The sequence below is a fragment of the Necator americanus genome, chromosome I (assembly GCF_031761385.1).
Source record: "Necator americanus strain Aroian chromosome I, whole genome shotgun sequence".
Lineage (NCBI taxonomy): Eukaryota > Metazoa > Nematoda > Chromadorea > Rhabditida > Ancylostomatidae > Necator > Necator americanus.
Genome location: NC_087371.1, coordinates 5,897,339 through 5,915,801, shown reverse-complemented (window position 1 = coordinate 5,915,801; position 18,463 = coordinate 5,897,339). Strand labels below are relative to the sequence as shown.

The window sequence follows — 18,463 nt, the reverse complement described above, 5'->3', positions numbered from 1 at the left end:
AGGTGTCTGTTCACGTCTCCGCTGCGTGTTAGTGCGCTGAAAGAACAGTCGACTCAAACAGATGGACACGGAGATATTGCTCCGTCAGTTGGTCCTTAGCTTCCGTGACGGGCATCGCATGCTGCCCACACGGCTTTCATCCTCCTCGTCAGTTCTCCTTTCAAGTCGTTTCCATATTCATAGAACGTTCTAGGTATACATATGACCAAGGTTCCATAATTTGGGACCCCTTCAGGATTGTACTCCTCCGTCCTCGCAGTGGGCGTTCTTATGATCTGTGTCTTCCTTATGTTTATTCTCAGTTCTATTCCTCTTCCCTGCTTCGTTCAATTACTTGGGCATCGTTCTGTTAATTGGTACTTCTCGAAAAGAAAACGATATCGTCCACACAGACGAAGGATAAAGGATAAAGGATAAAGTGTCGGGTGTTAGTGAATACGCTTGGGGATGCGCCTCCATGTTCATTTCAATTCAGAATCGTTTGAGATTTACGAGCGTGGGGAAGCGGGGGCTACACAATGACTTGCGGGGGTTAGCCGATGTGTCAAGTCAGCGCTTTACCCATCCCTCCCAGACAAGTCTGGTACCAATTTATGGACCCCGGAGGGACAGAGGAAGCAGGTGAGCGCTGGGGGCGGATTCGAACCTCCGATCGATCGTGCAGGAAGCGGAACCTGTGAACCGCTACACCACACCCGCCCCACGAGAACGAAGGATGGAGAGAAATCTTCCATCAACACGGACGCCACTTTCTTCCCGAGAAAGTGATTTCATTCTCCATTGCAGTGCAGCCGTGAACAGTTTTTCCGGCGTCATAGTATCGCCTTGTCGTACCCTCCTTTTCAATGGTTATGGTGAGGGGCGGTGGAAAATAGTATCTCTACCCTAGGGGTGTATCGATCGCAGCAATTGCGTAATGTTCTCACATAAGACGCAACCGTCCACACCTTGATCAAACGCGCTGATAGTATTGGCTTCGTTTCCACGGTGTCGAGGGCTTTCTCATAGTCGACAAAAGGTTAGAATGAGTGGAAGGCGGTATTCCCGGCAGACTTCTAAGACCCACGACACGGTCTGGATGTGGGCCAAGCAGTGAACCTCTAACGAAGTCCAGCTTTTCTTGTGGCTGCGTTTCTTCCAGCATCCTAGATATGCGCCTGAGGATTTTAGTAAATACTTTAGTATAGCACACTCAGCAAGGATATCGGATGGTAGTTCCGAAGGTCCTTTAGGTCACCTTTCTTATGGATAGAGAACGGTTCGTGGGGTCTTCCACTGGTCTGGGATCCTTTTTTTCTGAAGGTGGGAGGTCATATGCGCTGCTAAGATTACATGAAGTGGATGGTCACCAGCTCGAAGAAAGTCTGCTTGATAGGAAATCAGGTCCGGGGATTGTGCCAGGTTTCATGCACTTGATAGCGAGTCGTACTTCTGAGAGAGAAGTCCGTGGGGTGGAGCTTCACCAGAGGGGAGAGTGAAGGAGGGACCAGAGGGAGGAGAAAGCAAAGCATGAATGGGCCGGTCACATGAGAAGGATCGACGATAGATGGAGTAAAAAAAACGCTAGAGTGGGTCCAAAAGATTCTAAATGCCCTCTAGGGAGATTCCGACGGATGGGCCAGCTGTTACACATTATTGGAAGCAAGGCGAGAGTCAAACAAACTAGTACGAACTGTGAACGAATGGTGCGGGGATTATTCGCCCATAAAATCAAACAACAAGTTATCGTGTGGTTAATTTTAAGAGTGGATTATCCACTGCACCTCTCTCTCTAATGAACATGTTTCACCAAAACAATTATTTCGAAATATTGTGGAGGCGAACGAGATTACTCGCAATAGGTGCAAAGAGTGGGTTTTATGTTCACGACGTATACTGCAATAAAAAAGATGCAATGAACAAAGCTCGTTACAGTAAAATTCTTCCAGTTGGACAAATGCCTACCAGCAGAAACAGTTACCCTGGTCAATTCCCGGTCCCCAATAAAAAAGCGCTCGCACACGGGCCACCGGGTGCGGGAAATATTTTTCCCCTCTTTTTGGCGGTTCAAATGTTTTTTAAAAAAGGGGGGGCCCCTAAAAAAGTAGTGGCGGGGGGTGGGGTTGGGTGGGTGAATGTTTTGTTGGGGCGATGGAATGACGATGCAGAAACCGATTCAATGTCTTTAAAATGCATCTTTTCATGAAATATTTTCGATATATTTTCTGCACACATTTAATTTCGTTCGCCCCATCGACATTTCCAAACAATAATTTTGGAAAAAAAATAATTTATATAAAAGGAAACAGGAAGTGGGGGTTTTTACCCCCCCAAAGTTCAAATAAAAAAATATTTGCTTTCATTTTATGGTCGGATAACCTTTACCTTGCATTAACAAATCAACTTTGTTGGGATTGGCCAATACCCCGGTAAAACCACCCAAAAGGAGAAAAAAATAAGTTTTTTTGAAAAAATAGAAGGAAAGAGAGGCACCACCTAATTAAAATTTGTTATAATTTTAATTTTTTGGAACCAAAATAGTTGAAAAGTTCGACTTTCAATGAACCTCGAGTTGAATTTATATTATCGAGTTTGATAAGCTGTACACGAGGTTGTTAAACAAATTTATTGGCTAACGTTTCGGCTATATCGCCTTCTTCAGAGCCTGAAAGGGGCGATATTCAATCTACAATTCAAACGACCAACCTCTCCACAACTAAACTGATAGACTCCACGCCTACTTTCAATCACAAATTTAGCGACTACACTGAATGCTCACCTTATATCGGAGACGCCTAGCATGGACCGCTGACTGATCGATCACGAGGGCGAATGGTTCGAATGTCACATTCGGATCGGACAAACCATTCGAGATATGGCGCGAGTTCCCGCGTTATCGACGGACATTCACCCTTGCGGTTCATTTTAGGGTTTTTGGCTTGGATCCAAAATGCCTCCAGCGATTTTCGAGCCAAAGTTTTAGTTTCGTGCGCTAAGATTTGGACCCTAATTTCAAAATCGGCTCCGTCGTGTTTTTGTGTTCTATGGGCACCTAAAGGTGTCCATCCTCGTAACCTATTCTTGCCGCTCACGTGCTCTTTGATGCGGACATACAGCGGTCGTGCCGTTTCACCGATATACTCGTCGCCACAGTTCGTGCAAGAAATCAGGTAGATTACCCCGGATCTCAAGCAGTCTCCTGATCTACCTGTGGGACAAATAATACAGTTCGGTGTTGTACAGATGGTATCGTATAAACGATTCCGAACTAATTGACGTTTCAAATTGTTCGGTGGTATTTCAACGACCGAAACGGAGCTATCCAAGTCTGCTCTCCTCAGACACCGCCTAATGGCAGCGCTCACTTCATCGGAGATGTAAGGAAAGCAGAGAGGTATCTTATTTGTGGTGGGGTTTTCCACTTGCTGTGCTCGTTCACTTCGGTATCGTCTCGTTTCAGACGTTCGGACTTCATAACCATTCGAAACAGCAATTTCGTGAGCCAAAGTTAATGATTCCTTTCTCTCCTCAGGTCCACTACAAACAGTTCTTGCCGTGCGGAACATGTTGTTAAGCACAGCTTTCTTCATGTGAAATGGATGAGCAGAAAGAAAATGAACCAAGATGTTTTTGTTACTGGGCTTACGATACCATTTCGTTTGGTACGTACCGTTTGAGATGCAAACCTGGATGTTCAGAAAAGGAAGCCAGTTATCCTGTGGTTTCTCCCTAGCAAGTTTTATGTGTTCGGACTGTCGGTTCAACAAGCCAAAACATTTGTCCATCTCCGCTTGGGTGGCGCAAATGACAAAACAATCGTCAATGTACCGAGAGTAGAACAATGGACGTAGTTCCAGAACAGGTGCTTCAATTTTGGCCATAAATGAAATAGCTAAGGTGGGAGCCAATCTCTGCCCCATAGCTAAACCTCTAAGCTGTGCAAAGTAATTCCCGGACCATCTAAAGATATTGCAATCGAGGCACGCCTTGAGAAGAACCATCAATTGGGAGATTGACAATCCGTGTAAATTGATGGTTCTTATGTTTTCTTTCAGCAGTTCGAACATAGCCTGTATCGCAGAGTCATTAGATACATTCGTATACAGGGCTTCGACGTCAAAAGACTCCATGACACAGTCTCTTGTCAGTTGTGCTGTGCGTAGGTGGTCTAGGAACATACGGGTATTTGTCAAATGGGCAGGTATATGGCTCAATACTTGTGCAAATATTGTGTTTAGGAACCACCCTATCCTATCCGTAGGACCCCCTACACTACTAATTATAGGTCTTACTTTGAATGTAGCAGGGTCAGTGGAAGCCAGATCGCTGCTGGACTGGAGTTTGTGCGTCTTGATAAGGAGATAGAGCACTGGACAGGTCGGCAGGTCAATCTTAAGGCGAGCAATTAAAGAAGGAGGAAACTCGGCGGATTTTGCTACCTTAACCCATTTCTCGTTTAAAAAACGAGATTTCTTCATGAACTCACTAACGGAGGATAAACGATATAGTGAGATATCTTGCAAGTGTCTTTCTGTTAGTGCAATATCCAGCTGGTGTGGAATGACCACAAACTCCCCACCTTTATCACTTGTGGATAACCTTATTTGTTTAGAACTAATCAACTCTCGAACTTCCTTTAATACGCCTTGCTTTTGTGCAAGAGAAATGTTAGCACTTAGTTCTGTTCTCACGAAATCGAGCTACCGTTTTATATATATCGTTTGCAAAGAGCCGGAATTTCGCATCTACAGCTGGGTTAGCGATTTGTTGTCAGAAGAATATATCGACTGGGAAAGGTATCGCACTGCCGCTGAGAAGATGATCTTTGGACAGTCAATCCACTTTCTAAATAGCTGTCTGCAGCATAGTTTACCCAACTTTATGTAGAGACGAGTAACTGCACAATCTGTGCGGGGCTACCAGAGAAAAGACTAGGAGCAATTAACAAAACCCTACGCATTGTACTGAAGAGAAATGTACGCAATGATAAAGAAGTGTACGTCGAAGGAGCAGTATGCGGTAACTCGGAAGATCGTCTCTGAAAAGGAATAGTGGATGGGTCGATTTCGATTTGCAATTTTATTCGATCTAACCTCAAGATAACTCTACAGAGAAAAGTCGATAGCTTTTGAGTAATAAAAGGAAAAAGAAAACAAAATTTGCAGGAGTGAACGCGACACTATTTGTAACGAGGGGCTATCAAATGTTTCTCGAGTGACCGTGTTAGGAGGTTCACACTCTCTGAGAATGCGCGGTCGGTTTTGGAATTGGGTCCTAGTTTTTTCAATCGCAGCCCATCTCAACTGTAGTTTTGCGCAAGATTACTTGTGCTCTACATGAAGTTCAAGATAGGCTCCGCAGAAAAGCTAATTTTTTAGCAACAGGGAAAGAGACCAAAGATCACTCAGAGGAAGTCTCGCGATACCTTTGTGTGTTCTTTAAACAACAAATCGCTAACCCAGCTGCAGATGCGAAATTCCGGCTCTTTGCAAACGATGTATATAAAACGGTAGCTCGATTTCGTGAGAACAGAACTAAGTCTAACATTTCTCTTGCACAAAAGCAAGGTATTAAGGAAGTTCGAGAGTTGATTAGTTCTAAACAAATACGGTCATCCACAGATATAGGTGGGACGTTTGTGGTCATTCCACACTAGCTGGATACTGCAATAACTGAAAAGACATTTGCAAGATATCTCACTATATCGTTTATCTTCCGTTAGTGAGTTCATGAAGAAATCTCGTTTTTTAAACGAGCAATGGGTTAAGGTAGCAAAATCCGCCGAGTTTCCTCCTTCTTTAATTGCTCGCCTTAAGATTGACCTGCCGACCTGTCCAGTGCTCTATCTCCTTATCAAGACGCACAAACTCCAGTCCAGCAGCGATCTGGCTTCCACTGACCCTGCTACATTCAAAGTAAGACCTATAATTAGTAGTGTAGGGGGTCCTACGGATAGGATAGGATGGTTCCTAAACACAATATTTGCACAAGTATTGAGCCATATACCTGCCCATTTGACAAATACCCGTATGTTCCTAGACCACCTACGCACAGCACAACTGACAAGAGACTGTGTCATGGAGTCTTTTGACGTCGAAGCCCTGTATACTAATGTATCTAATGACTCTGCGATACAGGCTATGTTCGAACTGCTGAAAGAAAACATAAGAACCATCAATTTACACGGATTGTCAATCTCCCAATTGATGGTTCTTCTCAAGGCGTGCCTCGATTGCAATATCTTTAGATGGTCCGGGAATTACTTTGCACAGCTTAGAGGTTTAGCTATGGGGCAGAGATTGGCTCCCACCTTAGCTATTTCATTTATGGCCAAAATTGAAGCACCTGTTCTGGAACTACGTCCATTGTTCTACTCTCGGTACATTGACGATTGTTTTGTCATTTGCGCCACCCAAGCGGAGATGGACAAATGTTTTGGCTTGTTGAACCGACAGTCCGAACACATAAAACTTGCTAGGGAGAAACCACAGGATAACTGGCTTCCTTTTCTGAACATCCAGGTTTGCATCTCAAACGGTACGTACCAAACGAAATGGTATCGTAAGCCGAGTAACAAAAACATCTTGGTTCATTTTCTTTCTGCTCATCCATTTCACATGAAGAAAGCTGTGCTTAACAACATGTTCCGCACGGCAAGAACTGTTTGTAGTGGACCTGAGGAGAGAAAGGAATCATTAACTTTGGCTCACGAAATTGCTGTTTCGAATGGTTATGAAGTCCGAACGTCTGAAACGAGACGATACCGAAGTGAACGAGCACGGCAAGTGGAAAACCCCACCACAGATAAGATACCTCTCTGCTTTCCTTACATCTCCGATGAAGTGAGCGCTGCCATTAGGCGGTGTCTGAGGAGAGCAGACTTGGATAGCTCCGTTTCGGTCGTTGAAATACCACCGAACAATTTGAAACATCAATTAGTTCGGAATCGTTTATACGATACCATCTGTACAACACCGAACTGTATTATTTGTCCCACAGGTAGATCAGGAGACTGCTTGAGATCCGGGGTAATCTACCTGATTTCTTGCACGAACTGTGGCGACGAGTATATCGGTGAAACGGCACGACCGCTGTATGTCCGCATCAAAGAGCACGTGAGCGGCAAGAATAGGTTACGAGGATGGACACCTTTAGGTGCCCATAGAACACAAAAACACGACGGAGCCGATTTTGAAATTAGGGTCCAAATCTTAGCGCACGAAACTAAAACGTTGGCTCGAAAATCGCTGGAGGCATTTTGGATCCAAGCCAAAAACCCTAAAATGAACCGCAAGGGTGAATGTCTGTCGATAACGCGGGAACTCGCGCCATATCTCGAATGGTTTGTCCGATCCGAATGTGACATTCGAACCATTCGCCCTCGTGATCGATCAGTCAGCGGTCCATGCTAGGCGTCTCCGATATAAGGTGAGCATTCAGTGTAGTCGCTAAATTTGTGATTGAAAGTAGGCGTGGAGTCTATCAGTTTAGTTGTGGAGAGGTTGGTCGTTTGAATTGTAGATTGAATATCGCCCCTTTCAGGCTCTGAAGAAGGCGATATAGCCGAAACGTTAGCCAATAAATTTGTTTAACAACCTCGTGTACAGCTTATCAAACTCGATAATATAAATTCAACTATGCCGAGGTTCATTGAAAGTCGAACTTTTCAACTGCTTTGTAATGTGCCAGCTGAATATTATCGACTTGTGAAGGAAGCCCTTTCCCTGAGACAAAAAATCAGCACCGCTAGCCAGTCAATCCCCTTTCTTACCCCCTCTCTGTCTTATTGTTTTACCCCCCACCTTTTTTGACAAAAAAAAAAAACCAACCAATCCGGGCCCCCAAAAAAACCCCCCCCCCCCACCAAAAAAATTCAACAACAACTCCTACGCATTGTACTGAAGAAGAAGCGAGACGAAATGTACGCAATGATAAAGAAGTGTACGTCGAAGGAGCAGTATTGCGGTCAATACTTGGAAGATCGTCTCTGGAAGAGAATAGTGGATGGGTCGATTTCGATTTGCAATTCTATTCGATCTAACCTCAAGATAACTCTACAGAGAAAATTCGATTGCCTTTTGAGTAAATCACGAAGCGACAATGCACAACCACCAAATGCTATGACCCTTCCTGGCAGGAGTGAACGCGACACTATTTGTAACGAGGGTGTCCTATCAAATGTTTCTCGAGTGACCGTGTTAGGAGGATTCACACTCTCTGAGAATGCGCGGTCGGTTTTGGAATTGGGTCCTAGTTTTTTCTCCATCGCAGCCCATCTCAACTGTAGTTTTGCGCAAGATTACTTGTGCTCTACATGAAGTTCAAGATAGGCTCCGCAGAAAAGCTAATTTTAGCAACAGGGAAAGAGACCAAAGATCACTCAGAGGAAGTCTCGCGATACCTTTCCCGTGTGTGTTCTTTAAACAACAAATCGCTAACCCAGCTGCAGATGCGAAATTCCGGCTCTTTGCAAACGATGTATATAAAACGGTAGCTCGATTTCGTGAGAACAGAACTAAGTCTAACATTTCTCTTGCACAAAAGCAAGGTATTAAGGAAGTTCGAGAGTTGATTAGTTCTAAACAAATAAGGTTATCCACAAGTGATAAAGGTGGGGAGTTTGTGGTCATTCCACACCAGCTGGATATTGCAATAACAGAAAGACATTTGCAAGATATCTCACTATATCGTTTATCTTCCGTTAGTGAGTTCATGAAGAAATCTCGTTTTTTAAACGAGCAATGGGTTAAGGTAGCAAAATCCGCCGAGTTTCCTCCTTCTTTAATTGCTCGCCTTAAGATTGACCTGCCGACCTGTCCAGTGCTCTATCTCCTTATCAAGACGCACAAACTCCAGTCCAGCAGCGATCTGGCTTCCACTGACCCTGCTACATTCAAAGTAAGACCTATAATTAGTAGTGTAGGGGGTCCTACGGATAGGATAGGATGGTTCCTAAACACAATATTTGCACAAGTATTGAGCCATATACCTGCCCATTTGACAAATACCCGTATGTTCCTAGACCACCTACGCACAGCACAACTGACAAGAGACTGTGTCATGGAGTCTTTTGACGTCGAAGCCCTGTATACTAATGTATCTAATGACTCTGCGATACAGGCTATGTTCGAACTGCTGAAAGAAAACATAAGAACCATCAATTTACACGGATTGTCAATCTCCCAATTGATGGTTCTTCTCAAGGCGTGCCTCGATTGCAATATCTTTAGATGGTCCGGGAATTACTTTGCACAGCTTAGAGGTTTAGCTATGGGGCAGAGATTGGCTCCCACCTTAGCTATTTCATTTATGGCCAAAATTAAAGCACCTGTTCTGGAACTACGTCCATTGTTCTACTCTCGGTACATTGACGATTGTTTTGTCATTTGCGCCACCCAAGCGGAGATGGACAAATGTTTTGGCTTGTTGAACCGACAGTCCGAACACATAAAACTTGCTAGGGAGAAACCACAGGATAACTGGCTTCCTTTTCTGAACATCCAGGTTTGCATCTCAAACGGTACGTACCAAACGAAATGGTATCGTAAGCCGAGTAACAAAAACATCTTGGTTCATTTTCTTTCTGCTCATCCATTTCACATGAAGAAAGCTGTGCTTAACAACATGTTCCGCACGGCAAGAACTGTTTGTAGTGGACCTGAGGAGAGAAAGGAATCATTAACTTTGGCTCACGAAATTGCTGTTTCGAATGGTTATGAAGTCCGAACGTCTGAAACGAGACGATACCGAAGTGAACGAGCACGGCAAGTGGAAAACCCCATCACAGATAAGATACCTCTCTGCTTTCCTTACATCTCCGATGAAGTGAGCGCTGCCATTAGGCGGTGTCTGAGGAGAGCAGACTTGGATAGCTCCGTTTCGGTCGTTGAAATACCACCGAACAATTTGAAACATCAATTAGTTCGGAATCGTTTATACGATACCATCTGTACAACACCGAACTGTATTATTTGTCCCACAGGTAGATCAGGAGACTGCTTGAGATCCGGGGTAATCTACCTGATTTCTTGCACGAACTGTGGCGACGAGTATATCGGTGAAACGGCACGACCGCTGTATGTCCGCATCAAAGAGCACGTGAGCGGCAAGAATAGGTTACGAGGATGGACACCTTTAGGTGCCCATAGAACACAAAAACACGACGGAGCCGATTTTGAAATTAGGGTCCAAATCTTAGCGCACGAAACTAAAACGTTGGCTCGAAAATCGCTGGAGGCATTTTGGATCCAAGCCAAAAACCCTAAAATGAACCGCAAGGGTGAATGTCTGTCGATAACGTGGGAACTCGCGCCATATCTCGAATGGTTTGTGCGATCCGAATGTGACATTCGAACCATTCGCCCTCGTGATCGATCAGTCAGCGGTCCATGCTAGGCGTCTCCGATATAAGGTGAGCATTCAGTGTAGTCGCTAAATTTGTGATTGAAAGTAGGCGTGGAGTCTATCGGTTTAGTTGTGGAGAGGTTGGTCGTTTGAATTGTAGATTGAATATCGCCCCTTTCAGGCTCTGAAGAAGGCGTTATAGCCGAAACGTTAGCCAATAAATTTGTTTAACAACCTCGTGTACAGCTTATCAAACTCGATAATATAAATTCAACTATGCCGAGGTTCATTGAAAGTCGAACTTTTCAACTATTTTGGGAAACTTTATCCTTTATCCTTCTATTGGCGGTACCCATAAGTGAAAGTGGCGAATGCAAACAAAGTTGAACTGTTAACAAAGGAGGATAGGATTATCCGACCATAAAATGAAATGACAAATGTTGTTAATTTGAACTGTGGTGGTGGATAACCGCACTCTACCTGTTCCTTCTATAATGAATATGTTTCACCAAAATAATCGTTGTGAAATGTCGATGGGGCGGACGAGATTACGTAAAATATGTGTGCAGAGAAAATATATCGAAAATATTTCATGAAAAGATGCATTTTTAAAGACATTGAATCCGTTTCTTGCATCGTCATTCCATCGTCTTATCCGCAACAATCAGTTTACCGACGCAAACTCGGGCAGCGACACTTCGTTTTGGGAGCCAACCATTTGTTACAAAACATTTCAAGCGCTAAAATGACTGGAAACGTATTTCCGCAACTCGATGCTCTTGTGTGCGAGCTACTTTTTATTGGGTACCGGTATTTGACCAAGGCAACTGTTTCTGCTGGTAGGCATTTGTCCAACTGGAAGAATTTTACTGTATACGAGCTTTGTTCATTGCATCTTTTTATTGCAGTACGTCGTGAACATAAAACCACTCTTTGCACCTATTGCGAGTAATCTCGTTCGCCTCCACAATATTTCGAAATAGTTGTTTTGGTGAAACATGTTCATTAGAGAAAGAGGTGCAGTGGATAATCCACTCTTAAAATTAACCACACGATAACTTGTTGTTTGATTTTATGGGCGAATAATCCCCGCACCATTCGTTCACAGTTCGTACTAGTTTGTTTGACTCTCGCTCTTAGCACCCAATAATGTGTAACAGCTGGCCCATCTCGTCGGAATCTCCCTAGAGGGCATTTAGAATCTTTTGGACCCACTCTAGCGTTTTTTTTACTCCATCTATCGTCGATCCTTCTCATGTGACCGGCCCATTCATGCTTTGCTTTCTCCTCCCTCTGGTCCCTCCTTCACTCCCTCTGGTGAAGCTCCACCCACGGATTCTCCCTTCAGAAGTACGACTCGCTATCAAGTGCATGAAACCTGGCACAATCCCCGGACCTGATTTTATATCAGCAGACTTTCTTCGAGCTGGTGACCATCCACTTCATGTAATCTTAGCAGCGCATATGACCTCCCACCTTCAGAAAAAAAAGGATCCCAGACCAGTGGAAGACCCCACGAACCGTTCTTATCCATAAGAAAGGTGACCTAAAGGACCTTCGGAACTACCATCCGATATCCTTGCTGAGTGTGCTATACAAAGTATTTACTAAAATCCTCAGGCGCATATCTAGGATGCTGGAAGAAACGCAGCCACAAGAAAAGCTGGACCTCGTTAGAGGTTCACTTGCTTGGGCCACATCCAGACCGTGTCGTGGGTCTTAGAAGTCTGCCGGGAATACCGCCTTCCACTCATTCTAACCTTTGTCGACTATGAGAAAGCCCTCGACACCGTGGAAACGAAGCCAATACTATCAGCGCTGTTTGATCAAGGTGTGGACGCGTCTTATGTGAGAACATTACGCAATTGCTGCGATCGATACACCCCTAGGGTAGAATATATTTTCCACCGCCCCCTCACCATAACCATTGAAAAGGAGGTACGACAAGGCGATACTATATCGCCGAAACTGTTTACGGCTGCACTGCAATGGATAATGAAATCACTTTCTCGGGAAGAAAGTGGCGTACGTGTTGATGGAAGATTTCTCTCCATCCTTCGTCTCGTGGGGCGGGTGTGGTGTAGCGGTTACAGGTTCCGCTTCCTGCACGATCGATCGGAGGTTCGAATCCGCCCTAGCGCTCACCAAGCCTTTCATCCCTCCGGGGTCCATAAATTGGTACCAGACTTGTCTGGGAGGATAAAAGCGCTGACTTGACACATCGGCTAACCACCGCAAGTCATTGTATAGGCCAGATTCACGTTCGTAAATCTCAAACGATTCTGAATTGAAGTGAACGTGGGGGCGCATCCCAAGCGGATTGATCAACGCCAGAAACTTTATCCTTTATCCTTTATCCTTCGTCTTGTGGACGATATCGTTTTCTTTTCGAGAAGTACCAATGAAACAGAAACGATGCTCAAGTAATTGAACGAAGCAGGGAAGAGAATAGAACTGAGAATAAACATAAGGAAGACACAGATCATGAAGAACGCCCACTGCGAGGACGGAGGAGTACAACTTGAAGGGTCCCAAATTATGGAACCTTGGTCATATGTATACCTAGAACGTTCTATGAATATGGAAAACGACTTGAAAGGAGAACTGAAGAGGAGGATGAAAGCCGTGTGGGCAGCATGCGATGCCCGTCACGGAAGCTAAGGACCAACTGACGGAGCAATATCTCCGTGTCCATCTGTTTGAGTCGACTGTTCTTCCAGCGCACTGATACGCATCGAGACGTGAGCAGACACCTCTGCCACGTTTAGGAAGCTACTTACTACCCACAGAACCCTTGAGAGATGTCCTCTGAAGTTCAACCGGCGCACACAACATTTAGCCGGTCTTTGCAGCTCCGACTTACGAGCAATGTCCCGTCTTCGCTACCCAGCGGAATACATATCGAAAGCAAAGCATGAATGGGCCGGTCACATGAGAAGGATCGACCATAGATGGAGTAAAAAAAACGCTAGAGTGGGTCCAAAAGATTCTAAATGCCCTCTAGGGAGATTCCGACGAGATGGGCCAGCTGTTACACATTATTGGGTGCTAAGAGCGAGAGCCAAACAAACTAGTACGAACTGTGAACGAATGGTGCGGGGATTATTCGCCCATAAAATCAAACAACAAGTTATCGTGTGGTTAATTTTAAGAGTGGATTATCCACTGCACCTCTTTCTCTAATGAACATGTTTCACCAAAACAACTATTTCGAAATATTGTGGAGGCGAACGAGATTACTCGCAATAGGTGCAAAGAGTGGTTTTATGTTCACGACGTACTGCAATAAAAAGATGCAATGAACAAAGCTCGTATACAGTAAAATTCTTCCAGTTGGACAAATGCCTACCAGCAGAAACAGTTGCCTTGGTCAAATACCGGTACCCAATAAAAAGTAGCTCGCACACAAGAGCATCGAGTTGCGGAAATACGTTTCCAGTCGTTTTAGCGCTTGAAATGTTTTGTAACAAATGGTTGGCTCCCAAAACGAAGTGTCGCTGCCCGAGTTTGCGTCGGTAAACTGATTGTTGCGGATAAGACGATGGAATGACGATGCAAGAAACGGATTCAATGTCTTTAAAAATGCATCTTTTCATGAAATATTTTCGATATATTTTCTCTGCACACATATTTTACGTAATCTCGTCCGCCCCATCGACATTTCACAACGATTATTTTGGTGAAACATATTCATTATAGAAGGAACAGGTAGAGTGCGGTTATCCACCACCACAGTTCAAATTAACAACATTTGTCATTTCATTTTATGGTCGGATAATCCTATCCTCCTTTGTTAACAGTTCAACTTTGTTTGCATTCGCCACTTTCACTTATGGGTACCGCCAATAGAAGGATAAAGGATAAAGTTTCCCAAAATAGCCAAAATTTCCCAAAAATAAAAAAAACCTAAAATGTCGAACAAATATAGAATTTAAAAGGATAAAAAAGGACAAAGTCACTGGCGTATCAATCCACTTGTTATGCGCCAACGCGTTTTACTGGAATTCGTAATCGTTGAGGTTCTGGAACGCGTGTTGGCCTATACAATGACTTGCAGGGGCCAGCCAATGATCAAGTCAGTGCATTTATCCTCCCAGACAAGTCTGGTACCAATTTATCGATCCCGGGGGGGATGAAAGGCTTGGTGAGCACTAGGGCGGATTCGAACCCTCGACCGTGTGGCTACAACGGACCTCTAACCGACTGAGCCACGCCCGCCCATATAGAATTCAAGTCGTTTTCAACAACGATTTGGTAGTGTTAAACAACTATTTCTTCATCAAGAAATAGTTGCTTAACACTACCAAATCGTTGTTGAAAACGACTAGTGATTTATAGATACGGTATTCATATCCTGAAAAGACCCAATAATTCGATCACCTCTCTGAATTGCTGTGGATTTTAAGGCTGAAGCACATCTATTGTTAAATCAGTGGGAAGATAACCACTTCATCAGAAAGCTTTCAAATGATCTGCTAAGATGCCTCATGCAAGGAAAATAATAAACAAGATGTTCACACCTGATTTACATTGCAACTAATGGAAAAATGAGTGCTAATATCCTACACAAAGGGTACACTCACTAGTTTTAAGAAATATTCTTTTTTTTTCATTCTCATTTTTCCGTCAATTGCAATATAGATCAGGTGTGAACATCTTGTTTTGTTATTTATCTTCCCTCCTGCGAGACGGTTTCATTTTCCAGGTTACAGGTGTTTGAAATGAGTTGTGCAACTCACTGTGTACAATAGACTTGTAGACCCGTTCAATGCTATCGGAGGGGTCTGTTATCCATGTACAATTCCTCTTCGTTTCTCAACAAGACAGTGACAATATGCTTCGATTCGAAATGAGTTCAAAGCAATGCGGCGTTACCACGAACAAGATTAGCAGTTCCAGTGTTTCCGTTTCTAGTTGTACTGTGGTACGAAAGTTCGGAAATGATCGCTAATAACTCATGGAACATGAAAAACTTATTTGAAATGGACCGAAATTTCGTGAACAGCTAGAAAACCGAGCCACTCGGTTATGATTTCATTGATATCATGCTGTGTGACTCATTGTTGAAATGCTTTCACATGTTTTCTCAAAATTCTCGAGTCCTCCAATTCATAGCGAAATGAAAGTGCATAGGAAACGGATTTAGTTTGCAGCTCGTTGGAATGTGCAGTGCCACCAAAAAAAATGGTAAAGGACTAAACCAGCTCACACAGTAACTAGTCTTACACCATTATTTGTCATATCCTTTGTCGATTCACCTGGAAATTAGGGATATCGCCTAATATTGCGGATATTCTGTGCAGATTACGACAAACGACAAATTGAAACGGTTGGAGTGATACAGCTCGAAAAAAATGCAGTAATACCTCCGACAAATCGTATATAGGTTACGTCGAATCGATGGAATTCATTCGTCACCTTCGACATGAAAGCGCTACTCCTCGGCATCGTTAGTTACATCTCCAGTAATTTTGAGCGCCAGATTCCGTTTCTTCTCAGTTTTTCTTTTTATAGATAGCCAATCTGGCACTTCTAAACTCCGCTCAAGAAGCTTCCACCTCCAGTGGTCAGCAAGGAACAGCAGCAGAAAATTAGCTACGAATGACGATTTTTATGTGATTATTTTAGAAAAGTGTCGGATACCGGAATTCCCCGCCGAGCACATATCGGCGATAGATACATTCTTCTTACAAATTCGTACTTTGGCTGCGAAAGGTGAAAATTATTCGACAGAAATATCGCTGGGCCCGGGAGGACAAATGTTCGGACTTGTAAGCCACTTCACTCCATTTTCTAAAGAGTAAAATAAATAAGCGCTGAAACGTACGTCTTGGGTTCGCAGCTCAGGGAGAGATCCGGCACCTCTGCAAGTTTCGTGGAATAATTTTTTTGGGGTAAATGTTAATTGTTTTCCAGAGGTTCAGTCATAATCTCTACCGCAAAGCTATGAGTGAGGTTGAAACTTTCGGCACCTTGAACCCAACCGAATACGGTCTGTTCAGACTTAACCGGTATGCTGTTCTTACTTCTCATTTGAATAAATTTCCGTAGTCCTCTCATCTATAGGGCCCACATGAAGTGCGACGGAAAAAATTACTCATAACTTTCCATCAATCAGTCCAAATGGGAAGTATTTTTTTTTCTATTGAATAGCCACAACATTCTATTCTGAGTCCACACAACACCCACAGAATAACTTTCAGTGCAAGCAACCAATCTCTTTCGGGAATTTTTGATTATACGCGCAATCATTTCCCTTGTCTCATCCCCAATTCAGAGCTCTTTTCAGCAAATCCACCGACTTATGCTCAAAAGAACGGGCTCTTTGCTCTAGAATCGAGAATCAGAAATCAATATCCAAAGGATTGAGATCGTGCGAATTTGACGGGGGAAACACCTTCACCCAGAAATCCGAAAAATCAGTCCCACACCTCTCCAGTGTCCTCTTTCGCAGAGGACTGGCGCACATTCTCGCAGGAAGGTCCAGTCAGTGCCCTTACCGGTTTCTTTGGCCCAGAAAATCTCCGAATTTCCCATAGCTAGCCACACTTCATGTTCATGTGGACCACCCTATACTTGCATAGCGGTATTTTCGGGGCGTCGATAACAAAGAAAACAGTCAGACAGATAGCCTTTGAGCGAATATCTTTCCTTGTGCCGCTGGCTTTGTAGATGTGTTTGTTGGATGACAGATAATTTGTACGTAAAAGTTTTTGATCTCCTTAATCAATGAGATAATAAGGATTGTGCAAGTCAGCGCTACTACTCTATAGCTCAGCTTTCCTATTACTTAATTCTTTTCGTCCCTTCTCCTTTTACCACGTGAAAGAGAGAAATAAAGGGAAAAATTACATCAAACAAACTTTGAACATTCAGAACATTCAACTATAACGATGCCTATGAAGGTAAATATACTGCTGTGGACGGTCTAGCAAACCTCTTGGAAACTATCAAGTCAGTCAAGAATCAGGTGGTGCTATTAATCATTTTTACACTGCAAAATAGTAAATTTCGTCTCAATCCCTTCAGATGATATATCCAAATGCAACAGCATACGGATGTGGAATGACAGTTTTCCCGAAGGAAAATAACGAATGTGAAATGTATGTTGTATGCATCTTTGACAAAAGGTATGCGCTTCTGTTATGCAGGTCGTGGGTTTCATGTCGTAAATGGTTGGTATATTCCAGTGCTCCGGAAAATTATACAATGCAAGGCGACCCTTGTAAGGAGGACAAGGATTGCCCCCAAGGATCGACACCTGCGAAATGTATCGTTCCTTTGTGTCACAGTCAAGAGTGAAAAACGGTCATTCCATGCGAAATTTCTCTGTTTCATTCCGTTCGTCATTGTGGAATTTTTACGAATGAAGAAATGCATGTTATTTGAATACGTTTTAAATCATCTAAGATTTCAAGCTCAACAACACAATTCATATCAGCAGTTGGGAGAAATCCTCCGAAAAAAAGTAAACAAATAAATTGCAAGAGTACTAAATACCACAATAAATGAAATAATGTAAAAGAAATTAAATTTTTACCTTAATTCTCCAGGAAATTTGAGAAGAATCCCGAAGTTCTGGACCCGTATCGGGTCTACTGTAGCTATCATGGAAATGTTGAGACGAATTTAAATTTAGCGCGAGCTACTTTCAGTAAATATAAGATATTAAGTTGAATTCAGAAATACAGACAGCAAAGTACATTTGAAAACCATCTGATTGAATTGGAGAGGACTTTTTTTTGATTTGATGATTATTTCGTAGATGATCATCATTCATGGCTGTCCTCAACACTCTTCTTCGTGAAAATCCATGTTCGTGTGGTGTGTTCGTTGAAAAGCAAATTTCCACAAGTCCTCCCAGCGCCTATAGAATTCGTAGGGCACAACCATTATGCTCAATACGGTCTGTCAGAGAAAAATGCGGACAGGAGTCATTTCATTCGTTTCAATTCCATTCATGAGCTTTTTTCTTCTATACATTTTTTTTTTTTTTTTTTTTATATCCAATTAAGCTTTTCTGAAACTCTGAAATTTACTTGAAATTTACGGCTCGCTTATCCATAAAAATGATCTGTGTGGAATTTTGTGTGGACTCATTGCACTCAACCCATAGGACTGGAATCACCTCAGATCACTT

The 18,463-nt window shown here is 43.2% G+C and overlaps 5 protein-coding genes across 7 annotated transcripts; 4 read left to right on the top strand and 1 right to left on the bottom strand.

Annotated features, from left to right (window-relative positions):
* Positions 1 to 2,774: 2,774 nt before the first annotated feature.
* Positions 2,775 to 4,457, bottom strand: RB195_004648 (uncharacterized protein; the record flags this gene model as incomplete). Of its 2 annotated transcripts, none has more annotated exons than XM_064182586.1 (1): positions 2,775 to 4,457. In XM_064182586.1, one exon carries the CDS (start codon positions 4,455 to 4,457, stop codon positions 2,775 to 2,777), a length of 1,683 nt encoding a protein of 560 aa, XP_064033853.1. The 2 variants fall into 2 exon arrangements, with proteins under 2 accessions (XP_064033853.1, XP_064033854.1); XM_064182587.1 differs by having other exon boundaries at positions 2,775 to 3,899.
* Positions 4,458 to 5,708: 1,251 nt separating this feature from the next.
* On the top strand, positions 5,709 to 7,391 carry RB195_004647 (uncharacterized protein; the record flags this gene model as incomplete). 2 transcript variants are annotated; one of them, XM_064182584.1, is made up of 1 exon in its annotated part: positions 5,709 to 7,391. In XM_064182584.1, one exon carries the CDS (start codon positions 5,709 to 5,711, stop codon positions 7,389 to 7,391), a length of 1,683 nt encoding a protein of 560 aa, XP_064033851.1. The 2 variants fall into 2 exon arrangements, with proteins under 2 accessions (XP_064033851.1, XP_064033852.1); XM_064182585.1 differs by having other exon boundaries at positions 6,267 to 7,391.
* A 516-nt stretch (positions 7,392 to 7,907) lies between these two features.
* Positions 7,908 to 10,374, top strand: RB195_004646 (uncharacterized protein; the record flags this gene model as incomplete). Its single annotated transcript, XM_064182583.1, has 2 exons — positions 7,908 to 8,209; positions 8,334 to 10,374. 2 exons carry the CDS (start codon positions 7,908 to 7,910, stop codon positions 10,372 to 10,374), a joined length of 2,343 nt encoding a protein of 780 aa, XP_064033849.1.
* On the top strand, positions 8,203 to 10,374 carry RB195_004645 (uncharacterized protein; the record flags this gene model as incomplete). The annotated part of the gene is made up of 1 exon (XM_064182582.1): positions 8,203 to 10,374. The coding sequence occupies one exon, from the start codon at positions 8,203 to 8,205 to the stop codon at positions 10,372 to 10,374; it is 2,172 nt and encodes a 723-aa protein (XP_064033850.1).
* Positions 10,375 to 15,748: 5,374 nt separating this feature from the next.
* On the top strand, positions 15,749 to 17,625 carry RB195_004644 (uncharacterized protein; the record flags this gene model as incomplete). The annotated part of the gene is made up of 7 exons (XM_064182581.1): positions 15,749 to 15,772; positions 15,838 to 15,889; positions 15,952 to 16,094; positions 16,240 to 16,334; positions 17,200 to 17,293; positions 17,353 to 17,453; positions 17,514 to 17,625. The coding sequence occupies 7 exons, from the start codon at positions 15,749 to 15,751 to the stop codon at positions 17,623 to 17,625; spliced, it is 621 nt and encodes a 206-aa protein (XP_064033848.1).
* Between the last annotated feature and the right edge of the window lie 838 nt (positions 17,626 to 18,463).